The sequence below is a fragment of the Mustela putorius genome, unplaced genomic scaffold, assembly GCF_011764305.1.
Source record: "Mustela putorius furo isolate JIRA1106 unplaced genomic scaffold, ASM1176430v1.1 tig00000242_pilon_pilon_pilon, whole genome shotgun sequence".
Classification (NCBI taxonomy): domain Eukaryota; kingdom Metazoa; phylum Chordata; class Mammalia; order Carnivora; family Mustelidae; genus Mustela; species Mustela putorius.
This window is the reverse complement of record NW_025421325.1, coordinates 7,110,307-7,129,637: the sequence shown is the minus strand read 5'-3', so window position 1 is coordinate 7,129,637 and position 19,331 is coordinate 7,110,307. Positions and strand designations below refer to the sequence as shown.

Sequence of the window (19,331 nt, the reverse complement as noted above, 5' to 3'; positions counted from 1 at the left end):
TGGGACTTCCATGACTATTGTCATAATATCACTGGTCCGACCATTCACGAATAAATATTCACTGAGTTCCTACTAGGTGCCAGACATTACTGTAAGTGCTAAAATACTAGAGTTCTATAAACATGGAGCATAAATTACCAATACATAACGTGGGGCTTTCCGCATCATAAGATGACAAGGCAAATTACAGACTAGAGTTGAATTCTGCGGTTTTTAGTCCATGTGGGTCAGGCACACGAATGAGGGTTGGCATGCACCTTAATGCCTCACGGAATCAGCAGTTCGAAGGCACAGAGCATGGAGCCGAAGCTCTGCAAAGCACACCTCCACTGCTGTGATTTATCTAATGAATACTCCTGGGCACTCTTTAAATTGAAAGATGGTTCATTAGATTTGTGCATCTGCCCTTCTCAGCAATCTGTTGTGTTTCTGATGAAGGCAGGAAAAAACATGAACATATCATTTTTGGGTCTGAGTAGCTCAGCTTTCAATGATTACAAAGTCATAAAGAGCTCAGGATGCCCACTTTCAGGGAAATAATTTCTCTGAATCATTCTCTTTCCACTGCTATTAAGGTCTCTTTACACTCAACTTGGAAATTTCAAGGACTAGCCCTTTAAAAAACAAAAACAAAAACAAAACTAATCACCTAACACAAGATCTGAAAGCTATAAAAATAAGCACATTTTTAAGATATTAAAAGTCCCTTCAAAACTGGTTCAAAAATCACCTCCTTGTGGAATTTTTCCCCTTTTGTTCCAATCAAGGTAATCACTACCTCCCTCGTTAGCTGTGTCGTGTGTGTGTGTGTGTGTGTGTGTGTGTGTGTGTGTGTACTCTTGGAAAACAAAGAAACACCTTTTTGAAGATCTTTGTCCCCGACTACCTGCCACACAGGAGATGCAAAACAAAAGTTGTGTACTGAACAGATGAAAGACAGGTTCCCCTCAGCAGGACCTTAAACTCTGAACCACTCCCTGGGCAACCTCAGCAAACGTTTATTAAAGGTCTCCTGTGAAGGACACAATTGTGGAGCCTAGGACCCAGATATGAACAGGAAAATGTCCCTGCCCTCAGAGGACTGACTCTCCCCGAGGAGCCCTCTACCATCATGTGCTCATAAGGGACCAATCATGACAGTGCTAGAGAGATGCTCTCTGAAGGGAGCCTATGTTTGCAGATAATGCCATGGAGAGAAATAACCATATTCCTGAAAGGAGTTTCTGAAAGGTCTTTTCACAAGAAACCTGGGTTTTCTTCAGATGCTACCTCCAACGGCTGCCTCTGCTCACCTGGTAGAAGGCCAAACAAAGACAGATAACTACCATCTTGGAGACTCTGTCCCAGTCCTCCCATCCCCTGTGGGATCTGGCAGTTATAAAATGCAGGACAGGAATTTAGCATTTAGAATTTAGTACGGAATTGATTTCCAGTGGGCTGGAAATTCATCACACAGTAGGGAAGACAGACAGGACTAAACCTCAGGTGGGTTAAATCAACCCAGGGAAAATGAGTGGTAAGAGGCCTCAGGTTAAAAGGTGTTCTGTCTGAGATGCGAACTGACTCTTGCAGTCGAAAACCTGGTGTTAAGCACTGTTGGTGTGCCAGGCTGTGCTGAGGAACGGTGAGTGAGAAGGGGACACGGTCTTGGCCTCTAAGTCACAATAAGAAGTGATTAAAATCCAGCCATGTGACCATCATGGAGTTATGACTAAGCTATGACAGCAGCCAGCGGGAGGCAGTGGGCAGTGGACATCCCTGCCTGAAGTATGGAAACCTATCTGGAAGGCCTGCCCAATCATCCCTGGGAGGGAAAAAGGGGAGTGTTCACGTGAGACTCTCTGGAGAGTTTTTGCCTAAGCTGATTTAATTTGTAAAGAGAGAACCTTCCATTCAACAAACATTCACTTGCCTTACCTTATACCAGAAGCAGCGGGGCTGCTCTCACTGAAGTATAGAAATATGTATGTTCTAACATCTCTAGATAGTTACTATTGATCAATTAAAATGCAAAAACCCACATTCTGTGCAGACTCTGCTGCTCCAGAAGGTAAGTGTGGCAGATACCCCATCCCTGAAGCACGCAGTGGCAAAACTTCCTACTTCCTCCTGAACAGACAAGCCGAAGACAACTGTGACAAAACCCCACCCTCAGTGACGGGGCATCACTTTAATGTTGCCATGACAAAGAAAACGGCAAAGCCCCGAGCAGCTCTGAAAAGAGTGGAAAATCCCTAAGTAGGTCTCAGTGGTGTCAGACTCGCTAACGGCCCCATAAGACACATCCTCGAGCCTCAAAGGACCGACACTTTGAGTCAGAGTTTTCAACATTTCGTGCGGAATAAATGTTTTTCTTCAACCACTGGAGAAACAGCTGGCTGGCTTTTAAGGACAGAACTTCCTGCCAGACCCTGTCATGGTTCAATACTGCTAGACATTCAGAAACCCTATACGTCGATTTTCTTTTGTCCTGCAGACACATGGGAAAACATTCATCCACAACATTTGGACTGTCTTCAAGAAGCCTCCGCGCTGCTGTGAGCAGCTGTTCATCTCTGCACAGAAGACATGACTGACATGAGATTCTGCTTCATCTTCTGGTTTTATGAGGAGTATTCACCATCAAGGAAAATCAGCAAAGGGTATTGTGCCTTATTCTTAGAGGCATCTATTTGTACCACTGAAGCAACCTGCCTGCTCTCCTCAGAGCTCACCGAAGAGCATTACCCAAATGGCTGAGCTGGGTTTATCTGAGCCTCTGATCAATACCTACCAGTAAGGCAAAGCTGTGTTCTGGCAAAATGCCATACTGTTGAATGAGCCTCTCCCGGGTCTCACTGGGGAGCTCAGGGAGTTGCTCCCGAATCCAGTCAATGTTGATCACTTGCTGTGGGTCCGCGCCTGGAGGCAGAGACTCGGTGTCATAGAGCAGCAGGGGAGGCAGGTTGGGTTCGGGCATAAACCTAGGGCAGGGAGAGGAAATGGGGTCTGACGCGGAAGTATTTGGTTTAATAGGAATAAAAAAACCTTATCATCAATACGAAAGTTTCGTGGTTACATGTCATATTCCAAATATTTTCTGGGGCACCCAGATGGCTCAGTCCGTTAAGCATCTGACTTTGCCTCCGGTCATGATCTCAGGATCCTGGGATTGAGTCCCATGTTGAGCTCCCTGCTCAACAGGGAGTCTGCTTGTCCCTCTCCTCTGCCCCTCTCCCAGCTCATGCTTGCTCGCTCTGTCAAATAAATAAATAAAATAAAACAAAAATCCAAATATTTTCTAATGTCCTATAATACCAATTCTGTTTTCCAGGAATGAGTCTTTGTACAAGTATAGACTTATAGGGCAAGACCACAAGATCTGCCCCTCTCCAAGTTTACAAATTATGATGAATGAAAAAGGCATAACAGTGTTGATGCTACACTGTGATGTATAATTGTATATACTCACACACACAAAAAAGTATATACTCACGAAGACAAAGGCTGGGAAAAACAGGACCAAATGAGAACACTTTACTTATTAGGGAGAAAAATGACTTTTCCTCATTCTAAAATTCTCACTATTTTAAGCAATATTTGTGAAATAAATGAAAAGTCAAAGAAAAAGAAAACTTTTCTTTCTTGAGAAGTGGAAGAAATAGATTTTGCCTAAAAAAAAATGTAGAAGTGGGGAGGGAAAGATGAGTAAGTGGGGAACAGGGACTTTTTGGGACAGTGATATTATTCCCTATGACCCTATACTGTTAGACATATGTCATTATATATTTGGTCAGAACCCACAGCATGTACGTACAACATAAAGAGGGAACCCTATATGTGCTATGGTGAATGGTGTGAAGTGTATAAACCTAGTGATTTCCAGACCTGTACCCTGGGGCTAGTAATATACTATATGTTAATAAAAAATAAAAAAACTTAAATTAAAAAGAGGGAACCCTAATGTAAACTATGGACTTCGGTTAATAATAAAGTCTTCATTTTTAACAAATGAACCACACTCTTTGTGGTATGCCTATGGAACGTGTGCTCAGTCAGAGTTTTCAGTATTTCCTGGGTAATAAATGTGAGTCACATGGCAGTGCAGGACGTTATCAGGGTAACCATGCTGGTGAGGCAGGGTATACGCTATATACCAGGGAGTACATGGTAACTCTCTGCAGCACCACAGCACATGACGTCTTTCCCTCTGCTCCATTCCAGCATCTAACATTTTCTGTCCACCTGTGCCTGTCAAAGGGCTTACACACAAGCAGGATAACGCAGAACAAACAGGGTGCCAGGGTGACAGGTCAGACGTGCACGTGACCCATCACCTCCATGCCAAATCTATTCTGTGAATCAGACTGACATCTGAGGGCAGGAGGAAGCCAAAGACAGGGTTCCTGAATCCTGCCTATTAATCTGAGGGCTTGAGCCAAAGCTACTGGCTGCCCTAACAGTTAACTCCATGCTGAGTGAAAAAGCAGCATAAACAGAGGATGGGGGCAACACTGGAGAACAAAGAATTTCTTGGGAAGAACAGATTGAACCCAGAAGCTCCCAGTGATGAAAACAATCTTAACTCAGACACACATGAGAGGGGCCCCTCAGGGGGGAGCCATGCTAAGGGTTTAGGAGCTTTTCTCCCACATCCCAGTGCTACATCCGGTCCCCACGGATAGCAAGAGTTGAGCTTTGCACAGGAACCAATGACTTTTTGCTTATGGCTTCAATCTTTACAATCTGCAAAATTCAATGGGGAAAAAGTACCAGAGATTCAAATTGCCTTAAGCCTATTATTATTGGCTTTACTTCTGGATCTCATATTAAGTCCAACTTGTTTAATTTTAATCAATTAAATAGGATCACCTGAGTTGTGAAGGGAAATGCCATTAACATACGCATCTCTTTTCTCCTTTCTTCTCAAGGATCTTCAGTGTGTTACTGAATATGTAACTGAATGTAAGAATAGGAACCTCCTTGGCCCCATCCTCAACTGCTACCCTCTTAGCTCAATTATAAGCACTCTCACACAGGGGTGAGTCAACAGTGTGTTCCAATAGCTGAATCCCATCAAAGAAGATACTCTGAGGCTACCAGACCAAGAAAACATTCTTTCTTTCAGTATATACAAAACAGGAAGTCTAGGCTTGCAACATACAAGCCATCATGCGACAATATAACCAGAAAGTGGTGCCTAAAAACCATCCAGGTCCTTATGTTACTCTGCAAATAGATTTGAAACTCGCCCCGAACCCCAAACACATGATGGTATTTTGACAAGAGGAATACCCACCTGTAGTCTTGTTTTCCTTCTTTATCTCTCATTGGCATGGTGCACCTATGATAGTTAAATAGGAAAACGTTAAACCAGCATGGAATGCAGCATGGCCCAGCATATGTGCAAAGGGAAGTTCTCCCTACTAAACAGGAACACAAGCAAATTCAGGCCCTTGGACCTCCTGTGAGAGACACTTAAATGACTACATGAGAAAATATTAATGAAAGAGAAATATATAGAATAATTCTTTTTAAAAAGAGAAGAAATTGTTCCATGTTCCCAGCTTCTAACTGGCTCAAACTCTAAGTGCTCCAAGCTTCTGTCAGTCTTCTGTTAAAAGCACAAAATCCTCAAAATTCAGAGTCAGTACTTTACAGTCAAACTTACCAAGACAATTTAAAAAGGTACCTCCGTAACCACCCCTGTGCTTTCTTTACTGCTAGCTTGAACTGGTAGAGCTTAAAACCAATAGAATTTAAGGGAGTGAAAATTCCTGCCACAAAGTGGATAAGCTGGAAGCAACTGAGGGGCAAGACTCAGCACTTATGTCCAAGTCTGGTTCAGTTTCAACCTCTTACCAGTCCTCCAGGGTATTATATCCTTGTAGTGTACAGTGTTTCCCTAATTCTACTAGTGAGGAAAGCATGAGTGCAGACAGGGCAAGTACCTTGTTCAAGGTCACGGGGCTGGTCTGTGGGGAGCCCGGGCTGGAGTCCCACCCAGCTGTGTGGAAGATGCTTGCCAATGCAAACTCACCCCAGCTTGTAGTCAAACGAGCGTGTTTCATTCAGAATTTCACGTCCATTCTCAAGTTCATGGATTTGTCTCTCAATTTCAGAGTCTAAGAAAAACACAATAATTTACATATTCATATATTTTCATCCAATCAATCAATAATCTGAAATCTGTCTCAATCTTTAAGTAAAAAATAATCAAGAGAGTTGCTTATAATAATTCTTCCCTTATATGCTATATTCTCTTCTCATTGCAGTCATAGGACGATGGTGGTGGTGGTGGAAGGGGTCTTTTAGGAAGCTCTGCTCCCTTACTTTCGGAGAAAGTTCAGGGTCTCAGTGACCCAGTCCAGTTTACACTCTTGGCAAAAGAAGGGCTAGGACCGGTATCGAGGCCAACGAAACTCCAGATCCAGGATGGCTGCCTATCGAGTGTTCTTATCCAGTGATCCTAGGATAAACCTCATGGGGTTCTGGTACCTCCTTGAATTAGATACAGAATGTGGGTGTGTGTACTTGCACATTTTGTGGAGAGAGTCCAGAATTTTCATAGGGATCCAGGACCCCAAATGATTAAGGGCCACAGCTCTATGCCACGCTCCCTCACCACCAAACAAAGCAGACTGGGATAATCAAAACAGCCGTAACTGTTAAGCTTCTTTCTGAAAGCAGCTTTAGCCTCCCCCTTAACTCCATCCCAGCACGTACTACCTTCCCTCATATAAATCCAAACTCTTATCTGAACTGAGTAGCAGCAGCAAAACTAAAATGTGTCAGTTTTCACTCCCTGTCTCCCCAACTCCAACACTCTCTTTGAAATCAGATGATGACTACTAGGCACGGTGTAGGGAGAAAAACGGGACGGAAAAATCATGGGCTTGGAGAATTAGGCTATCACGGTAAATCTGCAGTTCTTCCTGAGTCAGGCCACAGGCAGAATTCTGTCTCGGGGGTCTCCTTCATAAATCATTAAGAATAAATCAACTTAAAATCTTGCTGCTTTTTAGGTTACCATCACCACCTCTTGGAATAATGAATTCCAGAACACTTACTACCCACAGGGTAAAGTGGAACTTTCTTCCATTTATCCCAAGCTTCCCGAACTTCACAAAAGTGGGCTGTAAAGGTATCCTTGACCAAAACCTTTTGTGGCTTCATAAACGTAGACTGTATCTCCTTTCAGAGACAGAAGAGTCGCTCTCTTTGCTGTCCATCTACGCATGGGAACCTTCCCTTCCCCTTTCCCTTATGTAAGTTATCCCCTTAGCCATTTTAATGCCCTTTCCCTGAAAATTTGTACATGCAGAGCATCTTCACTGAAGCTGATGACTGCAGGTTCAGGATAAGATTTTATATAAGACTAGAGAATCTTTCCTGTCTCGTTGCTAGTACTTTTCTCAACAAGACCTAGGGCTCTACTAAACACACAGCAATGCATTCAGCTGTCTTGTGCTCTGTGCATCCTTGAAGGGATGCACTTGAAACTCTATCCCTTCCCTCCTTTCTCTCTTCCTCTCTAGGTACCTTTGGTTTTAAGGAGTATATTTAGTCTTCTGAGATGTCTTCACAGTCAGCAACCTCTATGGGACTGCCTGCATCTTGCTCAACTGTTCTACTTTAACGATTATTATATATTTGTCAACACATAAATACCCATAGCATGGACTCCAATAAGACCCAAACTCCATTACACAGGCACATGGAATCCATTAGTAAAAACAGTAAAAAGCAGAAAAACACAATGACCAATTAAGTCAAACTATGGCTAATCTACAATGAATAAACATGACTTTATAAAGTTCATGCTGGCCATCAAGAATGTGGTAGATGGAAAAACAGAGCTCTACATGTAACAGCTCCTCCCAGAAAGAGATGGGGTTTTTTCCTCCTCCCCTTGAATCTGCTCTGAATCGAATGTGTTGGGAGAGACACTGAGCTCTAGAGCTTGGGACTCAAGAAGGCTTGATGCCTCTGCCTTCATCCCTCTGGAACACCCCACTGCCAAACATGAAGGCTAGGCAGCAAATGAAGAAAGACGACATGGAAGGAGAAGCCTAGCAGACCACCCCTGGCCTCAAGACCCCCATGTGTGAGTGAGCTCATCTTGCACATAGATGAGCTGAGGCAGGATCCAATCTGTAGAACTGCAGAAGCTGAAACGGTTATCGTATTAAGGCACTAAGGTTTGGGGTGGCTTGTTACAAAGCCATAGGTAACTGACACAAAGAAGAACATTAAACATAAGCTGATGTTCACCTATCGCTTTGGCCAAGAACTTGGCACTGTTGAGATTCTTCACTTCGGTTCGAACCCCCAGAGGCTCTCCAGGATGGTGCACAGATACATTGGCATCCACTCTCAACTGGCCCTCTGGAAGGGGAGAAAAAAGACAGCTCTTTAGAAATTCTTGGAGGCAACATGGTCTTTTTAAGTCTCTAGGCAAGCAGTATCTAATTCCATTTGCTGTTTAGCCAGGGACAGCAGCAAGGAGGTATGGTTGGTCCTGAAGCAGATGACTGGCACTCTGTCCACTTGCGAGAAGTGGCATCTGAGGTGTGAGTGAATGTGTGTATGCATGTTTGTGTGCACTTGTGACCAGGTGGGAGAGAGGAGAAATTCTGGATACACTAGCTGGAGAAATGTAATTTCTTTTGTGCCAAACAAGAAAAACAACATTGTTAAATGGAGAATTAGTCTGCAGTTTTATCCCGAGTTTTTATTCAGAGTATCAGAGCTGGTTTGGAGGAGAAGGGATCAGAAACAATCATCTGAGGGACGTCTTGGTGGTTCAGTTGGTTAAACCTCTGCTTTTGGCTCAGGTCATGATCTAGTGTCCTGGGATGGAGTCCCGCATTGGGCTCCTTGCTGAAGGGGGAGACTGCTTCTCCCTCTGTCTGCTGCTCACCCTGTTTGTGCTCTCTCTCTGACAAATAAATAAAATCTTTTTTAAAAATTAGGAAAAAGGCACTCCTGGGTGGCTCTGTTGGTTAAGTGGCTGCCTTTGGCTCAGGTCATGATTCCAGGGTCCTGGGATTGAGCCCCACATCAGGCTCCCCGCTTAGCAGAGAGCCTGCTTCTCTCTCTCCCTCTGCCTGCTGCTCTGCTTACTTGTGCTCTCTCCCTACCTCGCTGTCAAATAAATAAATAAAATATTTTTAAAAAATTAGGAAAAAAAGAGAAAAAGACAAAGAAATGGTTATCTCATAACTACACAGCTTTCCAATGAAATGTGGATTTCCAACAATGATTCCAGGAGATCCATGGGAGTCCTTGAGAATTTACAGCTCAAGGGCAAGAGCCAGAGACCTGGGTTTGTTCCCTCCTCCTTCCTCTGGGTACTATAATAATCTCTTCTTTCCACAAACAGGACTCTGAATCCTTCCTGATTGCTGTAAGACTTTGCTGCAGCAGACAGTGCTCTTATGAAGGGGCGAGGCTTTGGAAGAACTCAGAGGGGGTTGCCCCCGACTTGGGAGAAACTTCTCTGATCCAGAAAGCTCCTTTAGATTAGGAACAATAACCCCCCTAAGGAGGCAGTTGGTTTGTGGAGAGGACTAAGAGGTTCTTAAGAGGAGAAAGAGGCAAAATCCCAAGACAAATAGGGAAACGAAGACAAAAATCAATCACATTTTACACCCTACAAAGTAAAGCCCAAATTCTCTGTTCTCCAATTTCATTTACAATGTCTAGAACAGAACAGAAGAACACCAAATGCTGGACTTTTATTTTCCTAGGTGGGTTTTTACATTTAAAAAGAACCTGCCAAACCTGAATATTCTGATGGGCTGAATAGAGAAATTCATTTTCCAGGATTTCATAGCAAAAGCCTCTTAAAATAATTAAACAGGATAAATACATTCCATGCCAAGAAACTCCATGGTCCTGGTCTCCCATCCAAAGGCTGAGCTGTGGGGCTCGACCTCCTCTGAGCTTGAGACTGCTGGCTGCCCACCACCTGCCCCACTGTCTCTACTTGTTCCCCAGAACAAAGGATGAGCTCCCCCACTCTGCAGCCCCAAATGCCATCCATGCCAACTGTCAGGGCAAAGGTGCTTTCAGCTCAGAAAGTACTCTATGCCTCTAGCACGGACTTCTTAGCATTTTGGACCATTTGTGCTTCCTTGACTCTCAGGAAGTCCCAATGATTCCTGACATCATTAGATTCTTAGTCCAGGAAACCTGAAGTCATCTTCCCTGTCTCTGTTTTCTTTTCCCTCTATGTCCAAACTGACAACTCGATCCTGTCGTTCTTTTCTTCCAATACCCGGTACCTCACACCCATCACTTCCTCTCTCTGTCCATAGCCACCACCCTCACTGGAGGACTCGGAACTTCAGACCAGGTTAGAAAACTGCATCCTTGACTTTTAATACAACAACCCCCTCTGCCTTGTCCAGCTAGCCACCTCCATGTCTACTTGACACCTCCACTGGGAGGTCTCACAGATATTTCACTTTCCAGAACTACATCCTGCTTTCCCCTCCACAAAGCCATTCTTGTCTTCATCTTCCCAGTTTCAGTCCATAGCACCATCTAGCTCCTCAAGCTTCTTTGAAGACATCCTTGATTTCCACACTAGCCTGTTAGCAAGTCCTGTTATTTCTAAAATCTACCTTGAATCTACTCCGCTTGATCTCTCCGTCTTTACTGACATCACCGTGTTTGAAACAGCAAAAGCTTCTTAACTGGTCTCTGCTTCTACTCTTACTCGTCTGAAATCCACTTTCTAGAGCAGCCCGAGTGGTTTTTCTTTTTCTTTTCTTTTTTTTAATAAATATTTTTATTTATTTATTTGATAGACAGAGATCACAAGTAGGCAGAGAGGCAGGCAGAGAGAGGAGGAAGCAGGCTCCCCGCTGAGCAGAGAGCCCGATGCGGGGCTCCATCCCAGGACCCTGAGATCATGACCTGAGCTGAAGGCAGAGGCTTAAACCACTGAGCCACCCAGGCACCCCCCGAGTGGTTTTTCTATAACATTAATCAGACTGTGTCGTTCCCTTGCTTGAAAGCCCTTCAGTGACTTCCCACTGCACTTGGGATGAAATCCAAACTTTTTACCGTTATTGGTAATCTATCCCTTGCCTACTTTTTTCAGTCTCACTTGATGCCCTAACCCCCTGCCTGTACGCTTTCCCTACAGTGGCCTTCTGTAACCTACATTACCTCAGAGCATATTCTAACCTTTTCCTCATCTCAGAGACTTTGCCTTAGCTGTTCCCTGGAATGCTCACCCCTAGTTCCATGCTGGCTGCGGCCCGGAGTCATTCTTCAGGTCTCAAATAAATGCCACCTTTTCTGACAGGCCCTCATTTTCCTACGTTATTCTTTATCATGGATGGCATCCTTTTTATTTCCTTGAAGGACGTACCACTATAATGATTTTACTTATTAATGCATTTGTCTCCGTCATGGATATAAGCTCAAAGTAGCAGGAACAATAATGTCTTTCTCGCTGTTGTATTTGAATCTAGAGCTGCGTCTGGCACAGAGTAACTGTTCAATAAATTAATACCTTGTTGAACAAGCCAAAACTCTGGTATTTTCCTGAGTGATGAGTAAGCAGATTGGTTACTGTCTCTCTAAAAGTTCCTGACAAGTTTTAAAGTTCTGTCTGAATAGGATTAATCTACAGCTGGAATCATCTGAAAGGCCCATTTAGCTAAAAGGAAAACTTCCAAAGTATGCTGAGCTCTGCTCAACCAAATCTCAATTCTTGGGAAACTTTTTTTTTTTTTTTAAACTCGGAGAACATTGAATTGGACCTCACCTGCTTTTAAAAATGAAACCATCTTTCAGGATTTAGAATTTTAACTTGGATAAGTAATAAAAGCATGAATTTCAGTCTCTCCTAGAGAGGGCCATGCATACTACATAAATGTCTAAGAGGAATCATTTAGTATCCTGCAGTGTTGAAAGACAGCCCACTAGCCCGGATTCAAATATAGTATCAAACATTAACAAAAGACATGCTAGCCAGTGAAGACAAAATACCTTTTAAACAAATTAAGTTAAATTGCCTCAAGCGCACAAAAGCCTTACCAGTCAGGTTTGCTTCAAAGCATTCTGCAACGCTGAGGGAGGGCCCTCATTCACACATCACCAGAATGTTATCAAGCTCCATTTCTACCCTCCAGAAGCAGAGATTTGTAACAGCAAAACTAAAAAACTATACCACTGAGCACAGTGATATAGTGCAGTTACATATTTTTTTTCTAAAACACATTCACACATCAGAAATACAACATCAGGACAGAAAACTGTTTCTGTAAACAGCAGGGGCCCGAGGACTTAGAGAGGTCTGTTAAGCTCTCTCATTCTGATCACTGGATGCTCTCCAGGACTTAAATAACAAGTTCTCTCTCTCTCTCACACACACACACACCCAAATTCTATTGAATGTACGTCACAAAGCTTATTTATCCAAAATGAGTGGAGGTTCTGTAAAAGTAATACTATTTATTATTGCTAATAAAAGCACCAAACGTTTACGGGGTATAGGCTACTTGTCAGGGCCTGTGGTGAGTTTTATATACTTTATCACATTCATTCCTTATAATTGAGCTTTAGACAAAGCCACTTTTAGACATCCTTTAGGCATTTCAAACTTAAGATATCCAAAATGGAATTCCAGATTTTCTCGCACAAAGCCATTCCTCCCCTAGTCTTCCCTGTCTCAGTACTCAGGGACACCACACCCAGCTGTCCCAAGTCTACCTCAGGACTCGGATGAATTCCTTTCCTCTTCGTTTTCTTCCTTTCCCCTTCCACGTATGATTACTCGGGTACTCACTTTATATATGTGGAACGTGAAGCTCAGAGAAATCAAATTCCCTTGCCCAGGTTCTTACAGCTACAAGAGGTAGGAGAGGGTCCCAATCCAGGTCTGGGATGTCAGTGTCCATGCTCTGCCACCCTCCTCTAAGTTGTCATCTACTTAGAGACATTGCTGTGGCACTGTTGTGATGGCCACTAGGAAACAGTGTGATGAGGGGCTTACAGAAAGGGCTCCTGGACTTAGGTACACCTGGACTCAAATCCTAGCTCAGTCCCTTCTTGTGAGCCTTGGACAAACAAGCCATCTCTCTAAGCTCAGCTTCTTCACCTGTACAGTAGGCATAATACCACCTATCTCCCAGGAACACTGTAAAGTTTAAACAAGATGATAAATAATTAAAAAAAAATGCTTAGTGAGGGGCGCCTGTGGGTTAACAGTCTGACTCTTGATTTCAGCTCAGGTCATGATCTCACAGTCCTGGGATCCAGCCCAGTGTCGGGCTCCCTGCTCTGTGGGGAGTCTGCTTGTCTCCTTTGCCCTCTGCCGCTCCCCCACCCCCCTCTCTCTCTCAAATAAATCTTTAAAAAAAAATGCTTAACGGACTGATGAGCACATGCTAAGCATTTCAAATGGCAGACACCATCACTGAAACATTTAGAGTATCTACTTTAGTACACATTCAACTCAACACACAGCTCTGACGATCTCAACAGTGGCAAAAGTCTGCTGAGCAGGACATGATTTCTGGAACCTAGACGGAACTGATCCATGCTCATTAGCAAAACTATCAGGAACTCACTCAATCACAGAGCAGAGCAATTTAAACTTTATTCCTAAAGCACCCTGGGGGGTTCCAGCGGTCCTTTCTAGAGTGGTCCTCAGTTCTTAGGCTGCAGATGCCCACACAGTGGTCGTATGGTGGTGGGATAGCAGGACGAGCCAAGGGGTTTGGGGCTGCTAAAATGCTAACATCACAAAAAGCTGGACCCCTGCAGCCTCAGGCAGACCTTCCCTCCCCACAGTCCGTTAGAACCACCCCTCTGCTGCTGTGCTAGGGGCAAAGCTGGTGGGTTTGTATTTAAAAGCAACAAAAAGTGTCATAACAAATGAGATTTAATGAACCCTCTCAGCTGTCACTGACTGATGAGTTCTTGCCGTTATGGTTTATCTCTTGGCAAGGCCCCAGATGGGACCATTTCTCAGCTAACAGGTGGCCTGTTTATTATTCCATAGGTTTGCTAGGAATAACGGTTATTTGGAGGAAGAATGGAATAATAAAAACTTTTTTTTAAAGCAATAGAGAACCAACATTTAGTGCATAAATGGATAACCATCCAATCTGCCCATATTTAACTTATGTTCTGTGGGTAAAAAAGCAGCATGAGCCATAAATCTGAAATGGAGAATTCTGACTCCACAACAGAGCCTCACTTCTACAGAGCAAAACTTGGAGGCAGCTAGCTTTTATGCCACTCGTACCCATGTCGTTGTGTGTTTCCAGTCTTCAGCTTAAATAAGACAGCAAATAGGCTAGTTCTGTCTCCAAATTCAGTTGTACCACAGCTTCAATGTTACAGTTTGTGGCATGTAACATGTCCTATGTGACAAATGTGGCATTACAAATTCAGGAGTCCTTTTGTGACACAAAAATACACTGTGTGACACAAAAAGGTTGGTAAGTAGTATTATAAACCAACAGGGAGATGAATCATCATCCTTACTGGTATTTACTGGAATCCACTGTGAGCCCCTCGTGATGGTTAACTTTACAGGTCAACCTGACAGCGTCATAAGGTGTCGGGATATTTGGCTGAACAGTACTCTGGGTGTGTCTATAGGGCTATTTCTGGATGAGATCCAACATCTGAATTGGTAGACTGAGTGAGGCAGACTGCCTCTGCCATTGAGGGCGGGTCTCATTCGGTCTGTTGAAGGCCTAAACAGAACAGAAGCTAGAGTAGGGGGGAATTTGCGCTCTTTGGATTCAGGCTCGGACTGGAACTTGCACCACTGGCTCTCCTCGTTCTCAGGCCTTCAGACTTGGGGTGGAACTGTGCTATTGGCTTTCTTAGAGCTTGCCCTCTCACAGCCTCCTCACCACAGAGCATGGGATTCTCAACCTCCAAGATTACATCAGCCAATTCCTTGGAATAACTCTCTTTAAATATAAACATGCACACATACATAAACATACACATGCACACACACACACATTTTGTTGGTTCTGTTTCTGTGGAGTTTTCTAATCCCCCTCTGTACTGATCTATGAATTAATAATTGCCATATGCAGAATCTGTATCTTTTCTCCACTCTTGCCTTTCTCAACTCAAGGAATGCTCTGTGAGTGGCAAGAGTATTTTTTAAGCCTCTGGTGGGGCGCCTGAGTGGCTCAGCCGGTTAAGTAGCTGCCTTTGGCTCAGGTCATGATCCCAGGGCCTTGGGATGGAACCCCGAATTGGGCTCCCTGCTCACCAGGGAGCCTGCTTCTCCCTCTCCTGCTCCCCACTGCTTGTGCCTCTTTTCACTCTCTCATTTGCTCTGTCAAATAAATAAACAAAATCTTTAAAAAAAATAAAATAAAAGCCCTTGGGAACAGAAAACTGGGTAATCACGGGAGAGGGTTGCTTTCAGGGACTTAAAGGCAAGCAATGCTAGGAAGGGGCCATAAGAGCGAGCCATTAAGACAATGAGTTTGACCAAAACTTGTAATCTTTATATCCAATTTGCAAACACTTAAAATGTATAGTTTGCTTGGTTTCAGTGGCACAAGTGTTTCTTTTGTTTGATTTCCTACCACATTTCTAATGAACTGAAGATATTATCTCCAAGTTAAAGTTTTGTGAAATCAGAACCTTGCCTTTTACTGGATATAATTTTGCTTCAGCCATAGCTGGATGAAAATTCTAGAAAATAAGAAAGAGACCGGAAGAAAAAGCATCAGGTAGCCAACAAGTGCTACCTACACAGAAACTCAGAGCTGCTGTGGATAAATACAGTGTCTTCTGAGAAAGATGAAACTGTTTGAGCTCAGTATTTTATGGAGCCTCATTTTGGTGCAAAACAACATTTGGATACAAAAATCCAGAAAAAAACATGAGTCCTTTGTTGAAAGAAAGGAAGGAAGGAAGGAAGAAAGAGAGACACAACAGGCCCAAAGCAGAGTCACTTGCCCCCACCACCGCAAACCAAACCTTCACCGCCTCTCCCAAGAGGGTGACCTTTATCCAGTGGACCGGAAGCTCCTGATCAACACTAGTGAGGTAATCCACAGGAGAGACCCCACCCTCCTCCCAAAGAAAGGTGACCTTGCCAGGAACAATCCACGCTAAGCTAGGTAACGTCCTCTATCAGGCCCTCCTTGCTATAAAAGCCTACCATTTTGTATAGCTCCTCAAAGCTCCTTTCTGTTTGTTACGTGGGATGCTGCCTGATTCATGAATCTTTGAATAAAGCCAGTCTGATCTTCAAATTTACTCAGCTGAATTTTTTTAAACAACTCCTAATCTCATATTCCTGGGCTTGGTGCCTCTGCGCTGTTGTTAGTGTGTTTAGTTTTGACTGGGGGTTCATTAAAGAGTCCAAGGAAAACTCTAAGGGGAAAAAAACCCCAAAAACCCAGAGGCCTAAAGGCTGACAAAACCCTGTAAACAACTGCAGTGTAGCTGAGGCAGAGAACAAACGTCCAGCGAGAAGAGCTGTGGGAGGAGGAAAGAGAAGGCAGAGGAGGAGGGGCCCCCCCTCTGCAGCTTCTACCTGCCATATTTGCCCGGCTGGTCCCCAGGGCCTGAAGTATCAGCTGCAGCTCCCTGACGGCTGTTGCAGCCTCTTCTCCACAGGACATGTCCGGCTCCAGCACCACTTCCAGAAGTCCAACTCCTACCAAAGACAGGCAGAGTCAGCCAGACTGCAGCTCTCCAACCTGATCTGCAGGTACAGTTGGCTGAGGTCTCAGGAAGAAGCCTGCATCACTGATGGGCTCTCTGCACGGGTTCCAACCTCTCAATTGTTTCTGCTCCTCCTCACACTTTTATTTTTAACTTGGGTTCTTTCAACGTTTGCCTGAGGTATCAAGCTCCTGGGTCTGTGACTGGGCGGCTACATTCATCACATCACATCACATCACCACACCCATCCGGGTGGGCTGTTAGCAAGCCTGATGGGGATCACCGTACAGGCTGTGTTCTCTAGTCAGCTGCGTCAAGACCAGCACTGATACTTGATCTGGGGCTTTCAAACTCCTGGGTCTGGCTTGGGAGAACTCTAGAGGGGAAGGAAGGAAAGGTGAGAGACAATCTCCAAGCCTACCTGCCCTGTTCAAATCGATGAGCGTCTGAGACCGCAGCTCATCATGGAGGCTTTTGCCACTGTCTTGCTCCAGCTGGATCTGCTTGATCCTCACGGTCTTGGTGATCACCCGACTCGGCTTCTTCCCCACACACACACTGTACGCTAAGCTCCCATTCACAGCAATCGGGAGCCTCTGCTGGGTAATCTGGTAGCCCGCCTGCACACAACATGCGTTACGTTACACCGTCATGAGGCCATAAATAGAAGCTGGAATCCATTTTACTAATTTCTTTTTATGTCACAAAACCATAGGCTTACTTAAAAACACAACACAACAAAAAGGAGAAGAAAATTAGTTTATGCACCTAGCCGTAACTTAGCCTGGCCTCTTCTGGCTTCTCCTCTCCCTCCTCCCTTACTTTCCCGCACCTCCCCGACCCCCAGTAATGATGCAATAAACACCACGAACCCCATCTTCCTACCAAAGTACCATTTTGGGGAATAACAATAATCTCACTGTCAGAGGCCTCTAAGAGAAGAATTTATTGTTTCCACTTAGCTCATTAGCCTAAACCCTGCATCTGATTACTGGGCTCTTGACAGACCCTCCTTATTAGGAAGTGCTGGCTAAGCATTCCGCAGTCTACTCTCAGCATGGCAGACAGCAGTTGCTAGCACGGTGAAGCCTGTTTTGTTTCTGCTCTTTAAGTTAACCAGTCACGCCAGCTGCCCTCCCGACCTGACAGCTTCCCCCGTTTCCCTGGCTAGGAAGTGCTCTGACACTCACACTCTGCTAACAGAAAACTCGAACTGCGAAAGTACTGACGGATGTGGCCAGGGCTCCCTCACGTCTTTGGAGTAGAGGAATAATGACTTTCGAAGGCCCACACGCGTCCACACCCCGTAAAGAGATGGGAAGGCAATACGGAGAACTGGAGGACTCAGAGGCAGTGCCCGTGGAGTCCCAGTTACTGTGCTGAGTTCTTCACACCGTTTAGTCCTCATGGCATGGCAACCCTAGGAGGGAGATGAGTGGCACGGAAGGGGTTAAGGGCGACAGGACTAGTAGGTATCCATGCCAGGATCTGAACATGGATGGTCAGGCTCCAGAGTCTGTGCTTTTAGCTACCAGGCCAGCATTTTTCAAACTTTCCCTGCATGGGAATCATCTGCGGGGCTGCACCTGAAGAGTTTCTGATTCTGCAGGTCTGGGGCAGCACCTGAGACTTTCATTTCTAACCGGTTCCCAGGAGATGCCGATCTGAGGGGCGTGTGGGCCACACTTTGAGAACCACTGCGTTAGACCAACTCATTCTCTGTACTGAAAGAGCAAGTCTCAGTCTGTAAAAACTGAACTCTGAATCGGGTTGCTGAATGAAATTCAGGATGCTCAGTCCTGTCCAAATTTGAATGAACTTTTTATTCAGATAAACAACAAATACTTTTTTAGTTTAAGTGTGTTCCACGTTAAGATTCGGCAACACTTACTCTGGTTATCTGAGCCACCTGGGCCAGAGAGACCAGAAAGCCACTGAGAATGAAAACATCTCATTTTAGTTGCAGAATGCTGTCTCCCACCTTCACCAAACGAATTATCACTCTTAAAGGCCGGAAAAAACGCAGCTTCATTTCCTTCATCCTACCAAGCAACAGAATTTGCTAAAGGCTGGCAGCCAGGGGAAAAAGCAGCAGCAAGCAATTGGAGAAATAACATTCAGTTGCATTTTTAAATTTAATTCCACTTCTGTCCTCACCCACTGAAGACCACCAGATCACCCTCAGCCTCCGTTCAAGGAGAATAAGGTGAAGCGGTATCACCACTATCATTCTCCTAGATCTGAAGAAAGGGTGTGCTTACTATCAGAGGCTAAGATCAAATGAAGTATTATTTTGGGAAAACCCACTCGCCATTACAGTCTTGGTTCAGTTCAACATTATGAAAGCCTGGCTTTAGTTCATCCTGGACTTTCCTAAAGGAGAAACTTTATAATTTGAAGGCAAAAAACAGGTTAATATTGCATTTACTGCCAATTTACAGCCAATTACTGTTGTTAGTTGAGGCTTCTGGTTCATGTTTCTGCTTCTTATTGTCCACTTACTTGCTCCTTGTGAGATGACAGAAATGTCCCTAGAGGGGGCAGTCCTATTATTGGCAACTTCAACTTAGAAGAGGGGAGCCACCACTCTCTACGGAGCTGCATTTACTGTTGCATCAGCCTTGGAGCTGGACTTGACCTCACAGGCAATTAGCACCGAACACCACGGCCAGGCC

General features: G+C 44.4%; 1 protein-coding gene across 2 annotated transcripts in view; it reads right to left on the bottom strand.

Moving 5' to 3' along the window:
* The window catches only part of GATB (glutamyl-tRNA amidotransferase subunit B), a 96,846-nt gene that overhangs the window by 39,782 nt on the left and 37,733 nt on the right, over positions 1-19,331 (bottom strand). For both annotated transcript variants that reach the window (XM_045078326.1, XM_004758056.3), the window contains exons 4-9: positions 17,078-17,276; positions 16,526-16,648; positions 8,254-8,367; positions 6,020-6,104; positions 5,279-5,323; positions 2,774-2,963 (exon numbers count right to left, since the gene is read on the bottom strand). In XM_045078326.1, coding sequence (XP_044934261.1) covers positions 2,774-2,963; positions 5,279-5,323; positions 6,020-6,104; positions 8,254-8,367; positions 16,526-16,648; positions 17,078-17,276 — 756 coding nt within the window. The remainder of the gene's footprint in view (positions 1-2,773; positions 2,964-5,278; positions 5,324-6,019; positions 6,105-8,253; positions 8,368-16,525; positions 16,649-17,077; positions 17,277-19,331) is intronic.